This window comes from Stegostoma tigrinum, chromosome 17 (genome assembly GCF_030684315.1).
Source record: "Stegostoma tigrinum isolate sSteTig4 chromosome 17, sSteTig4.hap1, whole genome shotgun sequence".
NCBI lineage: Eukaryota > Metazoa > Chordata > Chondrichthyes > Orectolobiformes > Stegostomatidae > Stegostoma > Stegostoma tigrinum.
Genome location: NC_081370.1, coordinates 11,215,363 through 11,236,944, shown reverse-complemented (window position 1 = coordinate 11,236,944; position 21,582 = coordinate 11,215,363). Strand labels below are relative to the sequence as shown.

Sequence of the window (21,582 nt, the reverse complement as noted above, 5' to 3'; positions counted from 1 at the left end):
TGTCTATTTTGGTCGGATGAAAGGAAAAAGGACAGGTCAGAGTTATGATATGGTAGTTGGGGAGAAATGGGTGTTTTAGGGTGGAGCTGAGGAGACGTAGTGGGTTTCTGAGGGGGAAAGGAGAGGTGAGAGGGGTTTGTGAGGTGGAAGGGAATGGAGTGGGAGGTGGGGGAGGGGCCTCTTGTGATTCGCGGGCTTTCCGCGCAGCCGGCACGCGCTTTCCGGGAGTTCGTGGCGGTGCCAGCCGCGGGACCGTTATCTCGGGAAGATGCCGGTCGTGTCGAGAGGAGACGGGATGCGGGGTCTTGCTGTTTTCATCTCGGACATCAGAAACTGTGAGTGACCGGGGCCCAGAATCGGCAGTTCAACCGGGAAGGTCCCGTTCTCCATTTCATTCCTACCCCTCCTCCCCCGGTTCAGCTCCGCCATGACCGCCCCCACCCCTCGGGTCGGCTCCCTCATGACCCCCCACCTCCCGGGTCAGCTCCCCTATGACCTTCCCCCCCCCGCCAGGGTCAGCTCCCCCATGACCTCTTCCCCCTTCTGGCTCAGCTCCCGCATGACCCCCCACCTCCTGGGTCAGCTCCCCCATGATGCCCCCACTCCCGCAGTCAGCTCCCCATGACGCCCCCTCACCCCAGATCCAGGGTCAGCTGTCTGACTGACCCTCCGACCCTCAGGGTTAGCTCTTGCCCTTTCCTGCATAAAAGAAAATTCTGTTTACCTCATTGATGGCTGTCTAGTCTGATCTCTTAGTTGATGCACTGGAGAGAATGAGTAGCTTGGCCCTGATTAGGGCGTTTGACGGGGTAGATGTGGAAAGGTTGCTTCCTCCTGTGGGAGAGTCTGCATCATTTCAGAATAAGTGGTCGCACATTTAGGACAGGGATGAATTTTTTTTCTTAGATGATTATGAATCTTTGGAATCCTTTCTTGTAGAGAGCTGTCAATGCTGGATCATTAAGGCTTAGACAGACAGACAGACTTTTAATCAGTAATGGGAATCAAGTGGAGCGGGAGACTGTCAGATCAGCCATGAACATAGAATCATATAGTACAGAAGAGGCCCACCAGCCCATTGAATCTGCACTTACAAAATCAAACTATTGTAAATCTTCACTGGTTCCACACTCTAACATTTTCCTTCGATGTTGAATGTTACAACATTTTAAGTGTTCAAACAAATACTTTAAGGGTTTGTGAGGTTTCTTGCTTCAGCTACTGTCCCAGGCAGTGCATTCCAGATCCTCACCGCCCTCTGGATGAAAAAGGTTTCCTCAAATCCGCTTTATACCATTTTGCTTTTCACCTTAAAATTATGCCCTCTTGTAGCAAGTCCTTCGGCTAAGAGGAAGAGCTGTGTCCTCTTCACCCAATCTATGCCTTTCATAATCTTGTACACCTCCATCTCAGCCTTCTTTGCTCTCAAGTAAACAACTTGAGTCTATTCGATGTCTTTTCATAGCTAAATGACCGAGAATGATATGCGTACAGAGTCAGTTTGGGTTCAGGTCCAGAATAAGAAAGGAACAGTCACTTTGTTGGGAGTATTTTACAGACCCCCCTAATAGTTGCAGAAAATTGGAAGAGTGGATTGGGAGGCAGATACTGGAAAGGTGCAGAAATCACAGTTGTAATCATGCGTGACTTCAACTTTCCAAATATTGATTGGAAACATTTTAGTTGTAATAGTTTAGATGGAGTGGATTTTGTCCAGTGCATTCAGGAAGGATTCCTGACACAGTATGTGGATAGACCAACATGATCAGAGGCCACTTTGGATTTGGTGCTTGGCAATGAACCGGGCCAAGTGTTAGACCTGTTGATAGGAGAGCATTTTAGCAGTAGTGATCATAACTGTTACTTTTACAATAGACATGGAAAAGGATAGGTGCACACAGCAGGGTAAGGTTTATAATTGGGGGAACGGTAATTACAATTCTGTTAAGCAAGAACTGGATAACATAAAATGGGAACAGATGCTGTCAGGGAAGAGCACTATTCAAATTGTTTAAGGAATGCATACTGCACGTGCTCTAAATGTTTGTCCCAAGCAGCGGGGAAGATGCGGTTGAGTGAAGGAGCCTTGATTCTCAAGAGAGTTCGAACGATTGGTTAATTGCCACCCAGGTTGACAGGGCTGTTAAGAAGGCATACAGTGTTTTAGCTTTTATTCATAGAGGGATCGAGTTCCGGAACCAAGAGGTTATGGTGAAGCTGTACAAAACTCTGGTGCGGTCGCACTTGGAGTATTGTGTACAGTTCTGGTCACCGCATTATAAGAAGGATGTGGAAGCTTTGGAAAGGGTGCAGAGGAGATTTACTAGGATGTTGCCTGGTATGGAGGGAACGTCTTACGAGGAAAGGCTGAGGGACTTGAGGCTGTTTTCATTAGAGAGAAGAAGGTTGAGAGGTGACTTAATTGAAACATATAAAATAATCAGAGCGTTAGATACAGTGGATAGGGAGAGCCTTTTTCCTAGGGTGGTGATGGTGAGCACGAGGGGGCATAGCTTTAAATTGAGGGGTGAAAGATATAGGACAGATGTCAGAGGTAGTTTCTTTACTCAGAGAGTAGTAAGGGAATGGAGCGCTTTGCCTGCAATGGTAGTAGATTCGCCAACTTTAAGTACATTTAAGTCATCATTGGATAAGCATATGGACGTACATGGAATAGTGTAGGTTAGATGGGCTTGAGATCGGTATGACAGGTCGGCACAACATTGAGGGCCGACGGGCCTGTACTGTGCTGTAATGTTCTATGTTCTATGTTCTATGTTCTATGTAAGAGGAAGAAGGATGCTTATAAAAGGTTCAGGAAACAAGGATCGGAAAAGGCTCTAGAGGGATACAAGTTAGCCAGAAAGGAGCTGAAGAAAAGGCTTAGGAGAGCTATGAGGGAGCATGAGAAAACCTTGGCAGATAGCATCAAGGAAAACTCCAAGGCTTTTTACACGTACGTGAGGAAGAAGGGAATGACCAGAGAAAGGGTAGGGCTGATTAAAGGATTGGAGAGGGAATTTGTAAACAGAGTTTAAAGAGAAAGGAGAGGCCCTTAATGAATACTTTTCTTTGGTATTCACAAGCGAGAGGGACCTAGTTGTAAAGGAGTACCGTGTGAAACAGGCTGGTAGGCTAGAGGAGGTGGTTGTTAGTAAGGAAGATGTACTAGAAATTTTGAGGAACTTGAAGATACATCCCCTGGGACTGATGGGATTTATTCAAGGATTCTATGGGAAGTGAGGGAAGAGATTGCAGGATCTTTGGCGATGGTCTTTTGTCTTCACTGTCCATGGGTATAGTGCTGGAAGATTGGAGAGAGGCAAACGTCATTCCCTTGTTCAAAAAAGGGCATCGGGATAACCGCAGAAATTGCAGACCAATTAGTCTTACACCAGTGGTGGGCAAATTATTGGAAAGGGCTCAGAGATAGGATTTATGATCACTTGGATAGGAACAGTTTGATCCGTGATTGTCAGCATGGATTTTTGATGGGTAGATCATGCCTTACAAACCTTATTGACTTCTTTGAAGAGGTGACCAAACACGTGGATGAAGGTAGAACAGCAGATGTGGTGTACATGGATTTAAGTAAGGCGTTTGATGAGGTTCCCCATGGTAGGCTCATACAGAAAGTAAGGAAGCATGGGATAGGGGTAAATGTGGCAGATTGGATTCAGAATTGGCTGACCCTTAGAAGCCAAAGGGTGGCGGTGGATGGAAAATATTCAACATGGTGCTCAGTTATGAGTGATGTCCCATAAGGATCTGTTCTGGGTCCTCTTCTATTTGTGATTTTTGTGAATGATTTGGATGTAGGAGTGGAAGGGTGGATTAGTAAGTTGACGAACGATACAAAGGTGTGTCGAGTTGTGGATAGTGCATAGGGCTGTTCTAGGCTGTTCTATTGATAGGATGCGGAGCTGGGCTGAGAAGTGGCAGATGGAGTTTCACCCTGAAACGTGTGCGGTGATTCATTTTGGTAGGACAAACTTGAAAGCAGAATACAGGGTTAACAGAAAGATTCCTGGCAGTGTGAAGGAGCAGAGGGATCACGGGGTTCATGTCCACAGTTCCCTGAAAGCTGCCACCCAGGTGGATAGAGTTGTTAAGAAGGCCTATGATGTGTTCGCTTTCATTAACAGAGGGACTGAGTTCAAGAGCCCTGAAGTTATGCTCCAGCTGAATAAAAGCTTGGTTCAGCCACATCTGGAGTATTGTGTCTAATTCTGATCTTCTCATTACAGAAAAGATGTGGAAGCGTTGGAAAAGATACAGAGGAGATTTACCAGGATATTGTGTGGATTGGAGGATAGGTCTTGTGAAGTAAGATTGAGAAAACTAGGGCTGTTCTCTTTAGAATCATGAAGGATGAGAGGTGACTTGAGAGGTGTATAAAATGATCAGAAGACTAGATAGAGTGGACTGCAAGAGACATTTTCCTTGGATAGCTGTAGCTATTACGAGAGGGCATAGTTTTAAAGTGAGTGGAGGTAGACACTGGGGAGACGTCAGAGAGTGGTAGGGGTGTAGAATGCATTGCTGGAGAGGGTAGTGGAGTAGGCCTCTTTAGGGGCATTTAAGCAGCTATTAGATAGGCATATGGATGATAGTATAAGGTATGGGTGAAGGTCAGATAGACCTTAGGTTTCGGGTAAAAGTTCGACACAACATTGTGGGCCAACATCATGCTGTACTGTTCTATATACTATGTTCTATGTTAAACTGCTGCATCCTCACGTACATCCCCTTCCCCCATTCAGTGTAATCACATTCCTATAGTGCAGTGCTAATCTCTTGCCATTCATTGAGTACTCCCTTGTCTGGTTACTTCTTCCAAAATGCGTCACCTCTTATTTGTTAGGGTCAACTTCCACCTGCTACTGATCTGCCCATCTGACCAATTCATTTATATCCTCCTTTAACCTAAAACTTCCCACCTCACTCAATCACTGGCCATTTCTCGTCTCATCCAAAAACTTTTTTTCACCCCCCTGACATTTTCATCACTATCATTTAAGAAGATCACAAACAATAAAGGACCCAGCACTTATTGTGTTATACCACTGCACATCAGGCTGTGGTCACACAAACACCCTTACACTACCACCCTCACTGAATTTTGGAGCAGATTTGATGGGCTGAACATTTGTGCTCCTATATCTTATGCTGTTAAGTCGTGATTGGGATGGAATTCACTTAATTACCTGGAGGAACCAGGTAAAGGATTTGACCCCGACTGAATGTTGCAGACTGGTACTTTGCAAGCTTCTAGGACTTAATGCTGAGGGATGCACTAAAGCTTAGGGCAGTTGCTGCCAAGGTGCAGTGGGGAAAGACCACTGTCTGAGGCCCTTCTGTCAAAGTTAAATACAGGTCCATACAGTTATTGGACCTTCCTGGTGCTGAAATGCATGTAAATATAATTTTGTTCAAGTAAGAGATGCCCTTGGTTTGTGTGTTGGACAGAGTCAGCTCCTACGTTTGTTTGTTTCCCTGATACGCTACTATACAGAACCAAACTTCATTTGTGACTAAGTATGTATAAGGATTTTTTTATGAATAAAGTATATTTTTGAAATTAAAAAGGCCTGGAGGAGCCAGGTTGTTAGAATCCATATGTATAACCCCCACATCCCAGCAGCAGATGTCCTAACCTACCAATCCTGCGCTGTAGGGATTCTGAGAGACTGGAAGATTTGAGATGCGCGGCACAGCGGGTCAGTGGTTAGCACTGCAGCCTCACAGCACCAGGTTCGATTCAGCCTTAGGCGACTGTCTGCGTGGAGTTGGCACATTCTTCCTGTGTCCACATGGGTTTCCTCTGACTGCTCTGGTTTCCTCCCACAGTCTAAAGGTGTGCAGGTAAGGTGGATTAGTTGTGCTAAATGGCCCACAGTGTCTAGGGTGGGGATGCAGGAATAGGGTAGGGGTGGGTCTGGGTCAGATGCTATTTGGGGGTTCAGTGTGGATTTGATGGGTTGAATAGTCTGCTTTCACACTGTAGAAATTCTATGATTCTATGTATGCACAGCTAGAAGGAGGCAGCACCCACCTAGCGGATCCTTTTGGAATCTGGACCAGCAAGCAGCAAGTCTAGGTGATCCTGAAGGTGACCGCTAGCAGGAACATCCTCTGCCTGCCTTCCAGCTACGCGGTCAGAGGGATCTGAGGATACCTGACATATGCGGAGAGTGTGCTGAACCTGTGGGAGATCAGGGCACATGGCAGCAGATTGCGAAGTGACCCTTCATAGGAACTGCCAATGGGAGGGGCACCTGATAAGGATTGCTGGAGTTCCAGAGCTCCAACTGGTGTAGGGAAGCAGGCCACCTGTACACAGCCTGTCTAAGATGTTGCGGGTAGAGGGTGGTTTGTGGGTGACAGTGTGCCATGTATTCTCAGATGGCCGGAGAACTCTGGACCCTGAAAGGGTGTAAAGTGCCACCCTCCAGCAAGAAAACTAAAATGAGGGGCACCAAAAGGAGAGACAGGCTGGAGAGGAGTCATAAAGTCATAGAAATGAACAGCAGGGACTTCCACTTGAACAGACAGAGTCAATGGAGGAGGAGGAAGTGAAGAAGGCGGGGGAATGGATACCAGTGAGGAACAACTGGAAAGAGGAAACACTTTGGGCCTGCTGGTTCCACAGCAGAACAGTAAGAGGAAGCTGCATGATGGACATACCAGCAGCTCCTCTGATGATGAAGACGTGGAGAAGGTCGGCCACCAACAAAAAAAAAACAGGCTCAGCATCACGAGGGTGAGCAAGAGGGAGAAGAGCACCTCCCAGCCCTGAAATACTGGATGTTGTGAGGGGCCTGGTGAAACTCAAGCTGTAGCTGCTGGGAATCAAGAGGTACTCGCTACAATATAGCGCTGGGCAACTTGCTGCAGAGCAAATAAGGAGTAGAGCACCCCAGTCTTTTTGTTGGACTCGGAATTGGACCTTCGTAGCTTCTTTCTCTTGCAACAACACCGGATCAAGGCAAACCCCTAGGGAAGAACAGGGTGGCTACCTCACTGCTGAGAGTTTCCAGCAATTTGCCCACACTGCAGGGATGAGGGGAGTCCCCCAGTTTCAAGACTGCGGGTGAATGGACATTGGGTCTATGGGTAATTCTGTAAACTCTCATAACGGGTTTTAAAATTGCCAGTATTGATGTGCATGGTGTTAAATCCACTCCATGCTGTGTTTCCATGTTGGGTTACCTGGCCAAAGTCAAAGCAGACCTTCTGTTTCTGCAGGAGCGCGGGATAATACACCTCAGCAGCTACAGGAAATGGGTGAACTTATGGGCCTATGGTCCTTTGATTTGGGCGGGAATGGGGAACGATTACGCAGGCCTGAGGAATGGCATTCAGATGAGCGGAGGCACATTCACCATTTCCACAGTTAAGGAGATGGTGGGTGGATGCCTTCCTGCTCCCAAGAGTAAGGCTCCCTTGAAACTAATTAACATGTACACCCAGGTGGTAAAGAGTCAGCGGCTGGCTGTCCTGCAGCAGCTCCCACAGTTGCTGATGACGTCTAGGCTGGTCATTCTGGCCAGAGACTTCAGCTGCATCATTAATGAAGATGGACAATCCGGAGGGCCTGACAACAAACCGGACGCTGCATCCAGATTCCTGATGGGAGCAGTTAAGGTTGCCAAGCTGCATGGCATCTTTAGTACCCATGCACATGGAGTGCAGCATGGAGACACCGGATTGTGGCCTGACTGGTCTGTCAGGCTCAAAGATCAATTTCCTGATTGGCTTGACCAATAACATGCAGGACACAATGTTCCTTAATGACCACTGCCTCCTGCTGGCAACTGTCACCTACAGAATGACCATCTGGCCAGCAAGGGAACATGGAAGCTGAATGTGAAACTGTTGACCTCAGAAAACATTGAGAAGTTCAAAAGGGATTACATAGGTTGACGAACTGTGAACTAGTGGGGAACATCAAAAGGTTCTTTGTCCTCAAAGGTATTCCGAGGCAAGAGAGAGATGGGGAAAACTGCCCAAACTCCAGAAAAAGCATTAGACCCTGCTGCTATTGCAGATGATGGGGGTCGATGTCACGGAGGATCTCAGAGGTGAACAGCCAGCAAGCCTCGCTTTTTGCCTTGGTGATAAGATGGTCAAGATAATCTTCTGGGCCAGGGTCTGCACCCTGGAGTAGCATGACATATGCTTGTGTTTTTTCTTCCAGAAGTTGCAAAGCAGCCTGAATGAAGAAGATGGCTTGTTAACGTTGTTTCAGTCTGACATCCTGAGGAGCAGCAAATTCTTTTCTGCCAACTGTATGACACGAAGCCCACAGACAGTCGTTGCTATCCTCTTTCATGGAGGTTTTAAACAACAGCATGAGAGAGAGGTTGGACTAGCCATTATCTCTGAGTGAGCTGACCAAGGCCCTCGGGTCCTGAGAAAATAATAAAATTCCTGGAAGCGACAACTTACTGGCCAATGATAATGGGAACTGCAGATGATGGAGAATCCAAGATAACAAACGGTGGAGCTGGATGAACACAGCAGGCCAAGCAGCATCTCAGGAGCACAAAAGCTGACGTTTCGGGCCTAGACCCTTCAGAGAGGGGGATGGGGAGAGGGAACTGGAATAAATAGGGAGAGGGGGAGGTGGACCGAAGATGGAGAGAAAAGAAGATAGGTAGACAAGAGAGTTGCAGTGGGAGAGAGATTCCCTGAGGTTGGTCCGGAGGGAGGAGGGTAACTTCTTCAGGTTAGGCATCCCTGGAAGAGGCTTCGCAATGTGGTTAACATTGTATCAGTGATAATGGGAACTGGAGAATCCAAGATAACAAAGTGTGGAGCTGGATGAACACAGCAGGCTAAGCAGTATCTCAGGAGCACAAAAGCTGATGTTTCGGGCCTAGACCCTTCATCGAGGAGCTGCTTGGCCTGCTGTGTTCATCCAGCTCCACATTTTATTATCTTGGATTCTCCAGCATCTGCAGTTCCCATTATCACTGACACAATTTTAACCTCACTGCGAAGCCTCTTCCAGGGATGCCTAACCTGAAGAAGTTACCCTCCTCCCTCCGGACCAACCTCAGGGAATCTCTCCCACTGCAACTCTCTTGTCTACCCATCTTCTTTTCTCTCCATCTTCGGTCCGCCTCCCCTTCTCTCCCTATTTATTCCAGTTCCCTCCCCCCATCCCCCTCTTTGATGAAGGGTCTAGGCCCGAAACGTCAGCTTTTTGTGGTCCTGAGATGCTGCTTGGCCTGCTGTGTTCATCCAGCTCCACACTTTGTTAACTTACTGGCCAAGTTGTATTCAGCTCTGTGGGACGTGATTGGCCAGGACCTACTGTAGGTGTGTGACAGTCTGCTTAAGGCAGGTAGCATGTCCAAATCCATGAGGAAAGGTTTCATAATCCTCATGTACAACTGGAAGGGGGAGAGGAAGGTAATTAGAAATTGGTAACCAATTTCACTGTTGAATGCTGATTATCTGTCTAAGGTTAGCTGTTTTATGTGAAAACAAGACCAGACCTGTCCTTTGTAACACTGGCGATAGATTGCCATTATCAGGCTTTGTTAGTTCTTGTTTCACTCGCCACATGGATATTTTCCTGGTGGTGGAAAATATAGAATAAAGTCTTTGCACAATGGTGTCTTTTTACTGTATCACTATAGATACACACAGCCATCGGTGATTTGGGAGAGTATGAGCATTACTACTGGTCCCCCTTTGGGGACAGTGATAGTGTGGGGAAATTTAAGCAAATACCTGGGACGCGTCGAACCTCAGCACGTAGTGGCATTTAATGTTTGTGTACTGAGGGGCTCTGCACTTCTCGAAGCACCCACACTTAAATGGGGATGAATATGTCTTCCTCCGCCTTTTATCCAGAGGTTTGTACACAATGTCCTTGCGGACATGGTCCATCTTTGAACTTCAGGTGATGTGGATGATAGCTCGAGTAAGCGCAGTGTGCGGTTTCAGTGAGTAAGCCAGACCTGCACCGTGTACAACACTAAGCACACCTCATACCTGATGACCAGGTTTTTTACCTGCAGTGGAGACAGAGCGGTGCTCCCATCTGCCCAGAAATCTGCCTCACCTTGGTAATACTGTCCCAGGTTGTTATGCATATTCAGGCCCTTCTGAACTGTATTCACAGTACAATCAGATAATCTGACCTGATGGTGAAGGGTGTAAAGATTTCTTTAGTCCAGTTCCTAAAGAACATGGTCTTGCTCTTACCTCAATTTACCTTGGCTTCCAAGTGTAGTTTGAACTGGTTGCAGACGTTGATGAGCCTATGCACTGACAACGGATCCAAACAGAAAGTGGTGACATCATGAATGTACAGGGAGGCTTTGACCTGTAAGCCTCTGCTGTTCTGAATTGTCACCCCTCTCAGGCTCACACCCTTCTTGGTGGTCTCAGCGGAAGGCACAAATGAGGCAGGAGAGACTAAGCAGGAATCTGGGCGTGGTGTCCAGTTTGTTGTCAGCCCGTCTGGATCAGCTAGCCATGTGGATGATGCAATTGAAGTGTCCAGCCCAAATGACCGGCCTGAACATTGCCAGCAGCATAGAGAGCTACTGAAGGATGGCCAGGCACTTGCTGTTTATTGTAGAAGCAGAGTTGGCAGCTAATTCGTTGCTCTGCTTAGTGCTTTGCCATCGACACAAGACCTTGATAGGTAGAATAGAAAGATAGAAACTTCTTCCAGAAAGAACATATGGCAGTGTGCACAATCACTAGTTATTCAATCTTTGATTAGTAACAGTATGAGAGCATTAGGAGCAGCAGATGGACAACAGAATCAAAGGTTTAAGATGAAATCTCTTCCCCAACCCCAAGCATTGTGTTCAACCTTAACTCTGCAGATCTTTCACATGTGCCCATGAAACTCAGGAAAGTAGTGTTTGTATTGAAGTTTCATCGTGTACATTCCTCTTGAACAAATACTTAGCCTTGTATTCTTCTTCACAGGCAAAAGCAAAGAAGCGGAAATAAAACGAATTAACAAAGAATTGGCAAACATCCGGTCCAAGTTTAAAGGTAAGCGTCCAGAGCAGAGGATGATAGCAGCATAAAGACTATGGTAATGCACCAGGTACTTCAAAAACAAGAGTCCAAATTGGAACTAGCACAAGGGAAAGAAAAGTCTCCTGGAAAATTACTGATTTTTTTTCCATAAATTTGCTTTGTGCCAAAAGTGGTCCTAATCCCCTCCAGTGTGTTTGCCCCTGCAAATTCTCTATGTTGACTTACCCTGCAACCGCAGGAAGTGCTACACTTGCCCCCACACCTCCTCTCTCACCCCCATCCCAGGCCCCAAGATGACTTTCCATATTAAGCAGAGGTTCACCTGCACATCTGCCAATGTGGTATGCTGTATCCATTGTACCCGGTGTGGCTTCCTCTACATTGGGGAAACCAAGTGGAGGCTTGGGGACCGCTTTGCAGAACACCTCCGCTCGGTTCGCAATAAACAACTGCACCTCCCTGTTGCGAACCATTTCAACTCCCCCTCCCATTCTTGAGATGACATGTCCATCATGGGCCTCCTGCAGTGCCACAATGATGCCACCTGAAGGTTGCAGGAGCAGCAACTCATATTCCGCTTGGGAACCCTGCAGCCCAATGGTATCAATGTGGACTTCGCAAGCTTCAAAATCTCCCCTTCCCCCACCGCATCCCAAAACCAGCCCAGTTCGTCCCCTCCCCCCACGGCATCACACAACCAGCCCTGCTCATCCCCTCCCCCCCACTGCATCCCAAAACCAGCCCAGCCTGTCGTTGCCTCCCTAACCTGTTCTTCCTCTTACCCATCCCTTCCTCCCACCTCAAGCCGCACCTCCATTTCCTACCTACTAACCTCATCCCACCTCCTTGACCTGTCCATCTTCCCTGGACTGACCTATCCCCTCCCTACCTCCCCACCTATACTCTCCTCTCCATCTATCTTCTTTTCTTTCCATCTTCGGTCCGCCTCCCCCCTCTCCCTATTTATTCCAGAACCCTCCCCCCGTCCCCCTCTCTGATGAAGGGTCTCGGCCCAAAATGTCAGCTTTTTTGCTCCTGAGATGCTGCTTGGCCTGCTGTGTTCATCCAGCTTCACACTTTATTATCTTGTATGAGACGCTGTTGGTGTGAGGATGAGGGTGAGTAAAGTGTATGAGACACTACTCGTGAGGGAATACATATGATGAAGGCTTAAGAGGCTTTGGGAACTCTTGCCTGCGGGTTTTCACTTTGCTGCAACTACCTACGGAATTTGCATTTCTTCACTGGGAACCTGCCCGATGTGCTGCCAGTCTGGTTCTTTCTGCTCTGTAGAGGTTTGGAACGTGTTTGTAGGTAAAGGTCAGTGTGTTGTTGCAGTGGCCATCTGGTGTAAGGGGCTCCTGCTGGAAGTTGTGCAGTCCTGGTGTATAGGACTTGTATAATTTATATTTCTTCTCCATTTTTATGTGCATTTTATAGTCAGGTCAGTCAGAGTACCACATTTACATTTTCCTCATGTATTGCAGGCATTGTTTTGTGTGGGAAGTGAATACATTTCAAAATGACCTGTTTAAGAAATGTTCCTTGTTTTGATTTCTAGGTGACAAAACATTGGATGGCTACAGCAAGAAAAAATATATCTGCAAACTTCTGTTCATCTTCCTCCTTGGCCATGACATTGATTTTGGTCACATGGAGGCAGTTAACCTGCTCAGTTCGAATAAATATACAGAGAAGCAAATTGTAAGTGGGACAGCAGTCACTGCCTTATTTTGGTCAAACAGATTATCATCATAATAATAGTAAGCACAACTGAAACACTGTCTTTGAAAAGCATGGCACTGATTGGTAGTGTTTGGCAGGGAATTTGTACCTTGACAAGTACAAGGTGGCATTTTGTGTGGGCATGCTTGGTTATGATTATTCCTGTTGCTTAGATTTCTGATATCCTGTGGATTCACAGGGGAATGTATGTTCTTTTTCTGCCTGTTCACTTTGTGACAATGTGGACTTGTGTTAGGCTCTTGCAAGTCCAAAACCACATCCAGAAAGGTCAAGATAATAAAATGTGAGGCTGGATGAACACAGCAGGCCAAGCAGCATCTCAGGAGCACAAAAGCTTTTGTGCTCCTGAGATGCTGCTTGGCCTGCTGTGTTCATCCAGCCTCACATTTTATTATCTTGGAGCTTTTGTGCTCCTGAGATGCTGCTTGGCCTGCTGTGTTCATCCAGCCTCACATTTTATTATCTTGGAATCTCCAGCATCTGCAGTTCCCATTATCTCCAGAAAGGTCAAGGTGGTAAGACAATGGTGATACTGACGTATAATCACGTGAGCTTCTTGGTGCAATCAATGTGCTGGGTTAGAACATAGAATGTAGAACATTGAACAGTACGGCACATTACAGGCCCTTTGGCCAGCGATGTTGTGTCAAACTTTTACCTTAAACCGAAGGACTGCCTAACCTCCACCAGTACCTTTTATACTATCATCCATATGTCTATCTAATAGCCACTTATATGCCACTAATGAGGCTGGGATGGATGGATTAGGTGGGTTATAGAAGGATGGGTCTGTGTGGGATGCTCTTGAGAGCCAGTGTGACGTTGTTGGGCTGAAGGGCCTGCTTCCACACTGTAAGGATTCTATTTTTATTCTTAAATATCGTAGTTCCAAGCACTGACCCATGCTGTAAGTTCATCCGCCTTATTTATGATACTTCTGGCATTGAAGTATACACGCTTTAAACCGTCCCTGTGTCCACAATTACGCTCCATCGACTGCATTTCTTTATTAACAACCTCACTCCCTGTGGTGTCTGTTGGAAGGCTGAGTACCTCATCCTCTGAATTACAAATCCGGTTCCCTTGTTAGGTTGTTGAATGAAGACTAGCAATCCTATAAACAAGTGTTGCCCATTTAGCATAACCCTTGTGCATAAAAAGCTTTTACAAACAGAAATCAGACTGATTCTGCAGCTCTCGTGGACCATCCTCCTGACTGCTTTGTAGACAGAGAGGAGAATGAGGTCCTGCAGGCAGGAATTTTCAAATCATATGCTGAATAACAAGAGGTGATAGAAGGAAAATTTTCTTCTGCAGCAAATGTTTAAGATCGAGATTGCGTGACCTGAGAGTGGAATCAGTCATAGTTTTCAGAGGGCATTGGATTATTAGCTGAGAAGAAAGCATTTATAAAGCTACAGGGTGAAAGTGGGTGACACTAATTGAGAGAGTATTGAAACAAGCTGGCATTGACCCAGCCAGTTGAACGTATCCTGTGCTCCAGCATTCTGTGATTTTTTTTGCTGTTTTTTTCCAATTGTGATAACATAAATGTCGGAGAGGTTTTAGCCTGGGTTAATGGAAACATGTGGGATGATTGTTGATCAGAGATAATGGGAACTGCAGATGCTGGAGAATCCAAGATAACAAAATGTGAAGCTGGATGAACACAGCAGGCCAAGCAGCATCTCAGGAGCACAAAAGCTGACGTTTCGGGCCTAGACCCTCTCTGATGAAGGGTCTAGGCCTGAAATGTTAGCTTTTGTGCTCCTGAGATGCTGCTTGGCCTGCTGTGTTCATCCAGCTTCACACTTTGTTATCTTGTGTGATTGTTGATGCCTGTTTGTGCTAATAATGACTTGTGCTCCTGAGATGTTCTGTCCAAATCTGTGCTCCCACTCCCCGACAGTGTCTTTTGCTGTCACCTGCTGCTCCCTTAGCCTGTCCTTAATTCAAGAACTCTAACACTCTCTGTCTTGTCATTCTCTCTCTCACACTCAGTAATTCACAAATCTGTATTTCACAATCATCAACCTTCACCCTTCTGCATTTCACCCCCTGCCTCAACCTGATCATCCTTTTTCGATACCACCCATCACAATTATGCAGGGAGTTCTCCTCGTAGTTCTCCTGAAATCTGTGATCATGCCTCCTTTCATATTATGCCCCAGGAGTTTCTACAACTATACCAGATCCCTAAACCTTTCTCCTCTGCATGTGCACCTATGCCAGTCTTCCAAGAACCATAAACCTGGATTCACATAGATGGGAATCCCTTCCCAGCTTTCTGAACTCTCCCTGTTGTTGCGAAGACCCAGATTCACCATCTCAGTATGGCTCTCCAACTCCCCACTGCTCCCTTTTGACTTTATATTCTGGGCCTGGAACACAAGAAGTAAAATGACAGATAAATGAGCTTTTAATAAAAGCCATGGAGATTGTGAACATTTTGTCTGAACTTAGCCTTAAGCAGTCTTTAACACTCATACAGTGCTTAGAATAATTCAAATTGCAATTTTATAAATAATGGCAAAACTTTGAATTACATGTAACCATGCAGGGCATCCACTTACTCCCAGTGAGCAAGCAGCATGACATCGACCAGTGAATAGAACAAATTAGTCTTTTAATATCAGATTAAATTAATTATCATTAATCTGTTGTTGAATCTGAGTGACAGGCTCCTCATTCTTTGGTGAGTAATGATCATCCATCCAATGTTCCTGCTTAATGCCTTTGTGAAGACTACAGGATGGATTTAAATACCCCTAGCTCAGCGCCAGTGAGTTTGAGACATGCCAGAGTATAATGATCAAGCTGACAGTGTCAGATGCTAATAAACCGGTTCTGAACTTAATGTATCCTTTCTCTAACTGTCTTTTAAATAATTGCAGGGCTACCTTTTTATCTCGGTCTTAGTGAATTCAAACAGTGAGTTGATGCATTTAATAAACAATGCTCTCAGGAATGACCTGGCCAGCCGTAACCCTACCTTCATGGGCCTGGCCCTACACTGCATCGCAAATGTTGGAAGCAGGGAGATGGCAGAAGCTTTTGCTAGTGAAATTCCTAAAATTCTGGTTGCTGGGTAAGTGCCAATGTGAAAATAAATTGCATTTTTAAAAGAGCAGATTTTGTACCCTGTGTATAATATTTTGCAACAGTGCTATCACAGTGTATTGATCCAGATACCTGCCTTGCCTTATCATTGATTTTATTTTGTGTGCGCATATTGCCTTAAACAGAATCAAAAAGAAGTGGTAGTCTGTTACCTGGAATATTTAGTCATGCATTGCTTCACTTATTTTTTTCTGAAAACTTTGAGTTTCAAAAAAATGGTTATGTTTAGCTAAGTCTTTAGTCTCATCATCTTCAGTGTATGCTGCATTAGGATTCCACAGACACCAGTTGATTTGCAGTTGGACTTTTATGTATGAGGCCAGATATTGTCAGTGATTGCTGACGAAAGAGGCACCGCCAAGATCAGTCCTGTAGTAGTTCTTGTGCTCACTGCATTATTTTCTCTTCCGTGGGAAACACTGGCAAGTGATCAGAATTGGGAATGCCTCTTCCCTGTTATAGTGCTATCATAGTGTAGTAAGACTAATTGTGGCTCCACATGATTCCCCAGTAAGGTGTTGCTATGAAGAGACTGTACCCATAACTTGCTGGTCTATATGGCTGAGCTAAAGATGTGAGGTGAGAATGATTGTTTGTGTTAGTAATAAAAATGGAGTCAATGGGAATCAGGGAAGCTGTCCACTCATTGGAATCATACCTGCACATAGGAAGATGGTTGTGGTTGTAGAATGGCTAAAAGGGGCATGAAATGTCCTTGGCAAGTTGGATTAAGGAAAATCCCAAGGCATTTTACACATATATTTTACATATTGGAGTTAGAACGTAACTAGGGAAAGAGCAGGTTCACTCCAGGACAGAGGAGAGAATTTTTCTATCAAACTAGAGGATATGGATGAGGTCCTTAATGAGTACTTTGTATTGATATTCACCAAACAGGAGGACATGGATGACGTTTAATGTTTTAACGAAGATTTGTAGCTCGGGTTGTGGCTTGACTTGTTGTGTGGTTTGCTGAGCTGACTCGTTTTCATACAAACATTTCGCCTTCCTTCTAGGTGACATCATCAGTGCTGCCTAGTGTCTTTTGAAGCGCTTTTGTTCTGTCCCGCTCTGAATTCATATGATTCGGTCTAACATGGTGGGTAGTCTTGTTTCTGGTTTTGTACTATAGTGTTTTATAGATGGGGTCAATTTCAACATGTTTGTTTATCACAGGCCACCATAGTAACCATCCCAGCATCTACAAACCAAGCGGTGTCAAGACTCTGCTTAAACGAGCGATAACTAACTACAACACCCTGGAGCTGCACAAAAACGAAAAGGAACACCTTTAAAAAGTGTTTACGAGCAATGGGTTTCCCAACAGATACGTCGACCAATTCCTGGCAAATAAACAACACCAAGAAGACGGTGTACGCTCCAACACACTGGCCATCAGACCTTACATTAGAGACACATCAGAACTGACTACCAAGACTCCTCCAACCTCTTGGAATAAGGATAGCACACAAGCCAATAGTAACACTTCGCCAGTTACACTCAAGGATGAAAGACCCCATACCCACATGAGCAGGACAAGGGTGAAATACAAAATACCACGCAGCAAATGCGAGAAACGCAACTAAGACAGATGGCAGAAACTCATCACCAGGATACATGAACACTAACTCGCAGCAAACCAGCACGACCAACTTTCCTTCATTTCAATACGCTCCAACATAGAAGGACATCACTTTAACTGGGACAACTTTACAAGTAAAACAAACACTAGCACGAGAATTCCTAGAGGCCTGGCTCTAGAGGGAGACAAAGGAGTAGGTTGCTGGGGCTTTGACTGACATCTTTGTATGTTCTTTACCACATGCAGTGTCCCAGAAAATTGGAGAATAGTCAGTGTTGTTCCTTTGTTTAAGAGGGGCAACAGGGATAATCCAGGAAATTACAGGCTGGTGAGCCTTCTGTCAGTGGGAGGGAAATTACTGGAGAAGATTCTCAGGAATATAATTTATTTACTTTGGAAAAGAATGGACTTATTTGGGATTGTCAGCATGGCTTTGTGCGGGGGCGGTCTTGTCTCGATTTTATTGATATTTTGAGGAAATGACAAAGATGATTTACGAGGGTGAGGTAGTGGATATTGTCTACATGGACTTTACTAAAGCCTTTGACAAGTTCCGTCGGGTTAGGCTGGTCTAGAAGATGAAATTACATAGGATCCACAGTGATTTGGCAAGTGTGATACAAAACTGGCTTGGTCATGTCGTTCTGACTGGAAGTCTGTGACCTGTGGTACCATAAGGGTCAATACTGGATGTCTGTAGTTTATCATATATTACAATGACTTGAATGAAAGTGGAGGTGGTCTAATTAGTAAGTTTGCAGACGACAGTCAAGCTGGTGGAGTTGTGGATGGTGAGGAAGATTGTCGAAGGGTACAACAGGATATTGTCCAATTGGAAAGTTGGGCAGAGAAATGGCAGATGGAATTTAATCCTGACAGATGCGAAGCGATGCATTTTTGGAGTTCAAATGCAAGAGGAAAGTATGGCAGGAATGTTGATATATGGAGGGATCTTGGGGTCTCTATCCCCCTGAAAGTTGCAGTACAAGTGTATATGGTGGTAAAGAAGACATGCTTGCCTTCTTTGGTCAGGGAATTGAGTATTAAAGTTGGCAAGTTATATTGCAGCTATGTACACTTTAGTTATGCCACATTTGGAGTATTATTTGTGGTTCTGGTCGCCACACTATGAGAAGGATGTGGAAGCTTTGGAGGGGTTGCAAAAGAGGTTTGCCAGCATGTTGCCTGGCTTGGAACAGCACTTTCCAAACCCATGGCCACTTCCATCTAGAGGAATGAAGGTAGCAGATGCATGGAAACACCAACCCCTGTAAGTTCCCCTCCAAACCACAAACAATCTTGACCTGGAAATATATTGCTGCTCCTTTAGTGTATTAGTAATAAGGAGAAGTTGGACAAATAGGGATTGTTTTTGCTACACTGTTGGAGACTGAGGGGTAAGCTGATAGAATTATGTAAAATTGCGAGAGGCTTGGGTAGGGTGGATAATTGGAATCTTTTTCCCATGGTGAAAATATCAAACACAAAGGCATATACGTTTAAGGTGACAGGCTGAAAGTTGAAAAGGCCTGTGCAAGGCAGATTTTTACACAGAGGCTGGTAGATGCCTGGAACACGTTGTCAGGGGAAGTGGTAGAAGGGGATACCTTGGTAACATTTGAGACTCATTTGGACACATACATGGACAGGCAGAAAATAGAGGGATATGGACCATGTGCAGGCAGAAGGGATTAGTATGGAGTGGCATCATGGTTGGTACAGACATGGTGGGCTGATGGGCCTGTTCGTGTGCCGTCCTTTTCTGTGTTCCTCAGATGCTGAAGCAGTCCTTGGTCTATAGCAACAAGACCTGGACACTATCCAGGCCTGGGCTGACACGTGGCAAATAACATTCACAATGCACAAATACCAGGCAATAAACATACCAGGTAATGCAACAGGGCTTGTTCCTGTGCTTTACTGTTCTTTGTTCTTTAAGGGAGAATTTAATCATTGTCATTTGATATTCAATGGTATTACCATCACTGAATTTCCCCCCACTATCAGCATTCTGGGGATTACCATTGACTAGAAGCTCAATTGGACTCACCATCTCAACACAGTGGCGACAAGATCAGGTCAGAGGCTATGAATTTTGCAGCATGTAACTCACCTCCTGACTCGCCAAAGCCTGTCCACCATTTTGAAGACATGCTCAGGAGTGTGATTGAATACTTCTCATGTGCTTGGATGAGTGCAGCATCAACAACACTCAAGAAGCTTAACACCATCCAGGACAAAGCAGTCCACTTAACTGGCACCAAGATCCACTCCTTTCACCACCAATGTTCAGTAGCAGCAGTGTCTACTGTCTACATGGTGCTTTGCAGAAATTGAGCAAACATACTTAGACAGTACCTCCAAACCCATGACCATTTTCATCCAGACAGACCAGCTCAGCAGATACAGCAGAACATCACCGCCTGCAAGTTTCCCTCCAAGCCACTCACCATCCTGACCTCAGAATATATTGCTATCTCTTCAGTGTCACTGGGTCAAAACCCTTCCCTCCCTTGTATCATTGTAGGTGTATCTACACCAAATGGACTACCCTGTCTAAAGAAGACAGCTAACCACCACCTTTTCAATAAATACTGGCCTAGCCCATATCCCCTCGATGAATAAACACAAGTGATGTAAGTCAGTCGAGAATACCCAGACTTTTGTAGTCACAACATTTATATAATAGTTCTGTTAGGTTTCTGGTCAATAATGGTGGTCAGGATTTTAATAGTGGAGAATGCTGGTTAGAATCTCTCTGATGAGCGATAGCCCTTCTAACATTTGTGTTTTGCCTGTTTTTCTTTTTGTCCATGTGCATGTGTCAGTATTGTAAAATGAGTGAACTTTAAGTTATGTAAGTTAGAAATCCCAAATGTTTACAGTTCTTGTTGAAGTCGAGTTACAGTAAAGAGTTTTGTTTAATTGTCATTGAACAAATCTGATGTAGTTTGCTTTTGTTCTGGGCAGCAGCAAGTCAGAGGTGATATATGATGCATGGTAATTTGATTGACTGTTAACATTTGTCGTAAATCTTAAACAGAAGATAGGCTCGATCTTGATGACCAATAAAGTGACTTATTATATATTGCATAATAGCTAATTTCATTACATCTAAGACATATGTTCTGTTGTGAAACATCAGGCACGACTTCAGAGTAAGTACACATGGGTAATTTAGTTCCATGTTGTTTCCTCTTCTCTAGGTTAGCATGCTTGTTCTGTCCCTCTGCATGATGCTGAACCATAGCCAGAACAATCTTAGAACATAGACTGTACAGCGCAGGAATAAGGCCCTTTGGCCCACGATGTTGTGCTGAAGATGACGCCAAATTAAACTAATCCCATCTGCCTGCCCTTGGTCCATATCCCTCCATTCCTGCATATTCACGTGCTTATCTAAAAGTCCCTTAAACACCCTTTTCGTATCTGCGTCCACCACCACCCTGGCAGCATATTCCAGAGTACTACCATTCTGTATGTTTAAAAAAAACTTGCCCCTCATATCTCCTTTGAATTTTCCCCCTCTCGTCCTTAGAATTAGACACTTCAACTCTGGGTGCAAAGATTCTGACCGTCACCTCATTCTGTGCATCTCATAATTTTATAGAGTTCCATCAAGTCTCCCTTCAGCCTCTGCCATTTCAGAGAAAATAACCTGAGGTTTTTCTAACCTCCCCCTATAGCTCATTCCCTCTAATCCAGGCAGCATCCTGATAAAGCTCTTGTACCTGTCCAAAGCCTCTACAAACTTCCTGTAATGTGGTGACCAGAATTGAATACAGTACTCTAAGGTTGGCTTAGAAAAGTCTTGTAAAGCTGCAATGTGATTCCTAAGTCTTATACTTAGTTCCCCAACTAATAAAGGCAACCATGCCAAATGCCTTTTTTACCACCCTATCTACTTATGTGGCCACTTGCAGGGAGCTTTGGCCTTGAAACCCAAGATCCCTTTGTGCATCCATGCTGTTCAGGGCCCTGCCATTAACTTTATACTTTTCCTTAACATTTGATCTCCCAAAATGCAGCACCTCACATTTACTCAGATCAAACTCTATCTGCCACTTCTCTGTCGATATCTGCAATTGATTTATATGCTGCTGTATCCTTTGACAATG

The 21,582-nt window shown here is 45.1% G+C and overlaps 1 protein-coding gene across 1 annotated transcript in view; it reads left to right on the top strand.

Annotated features, from left to right (window-relative positions):
- Positions 1-229: 229 nt before the first annotated feature.
- The window catches only part of LOC125459123 (AP-2 complex subunit alpha-2-like), a 97,740-nt gene continuing 76,387 nt past the window's right edge, over positions 230-21,582 (top strand). The window contains exons 1-4 of the mRNA XM_048545060.1: positions 230-335; positions 10,960-11,028; positions 12,578-12,720; positions 15,657-15,850. Of these exons, the coding sequence (XP_048401017.1) occupies positions 269-335; positions 10,960-11,028; positions 12,578-12,720; positions 15,657-15,850 (473 nt within the window). The 5' untranslated portion in view covers positions 230-268. The remainder of the gene's footprint in view (positions 336-10,959; positions 11,029-12,577; positions 12,721-15,656; positions 15,851-21,582) is intronic.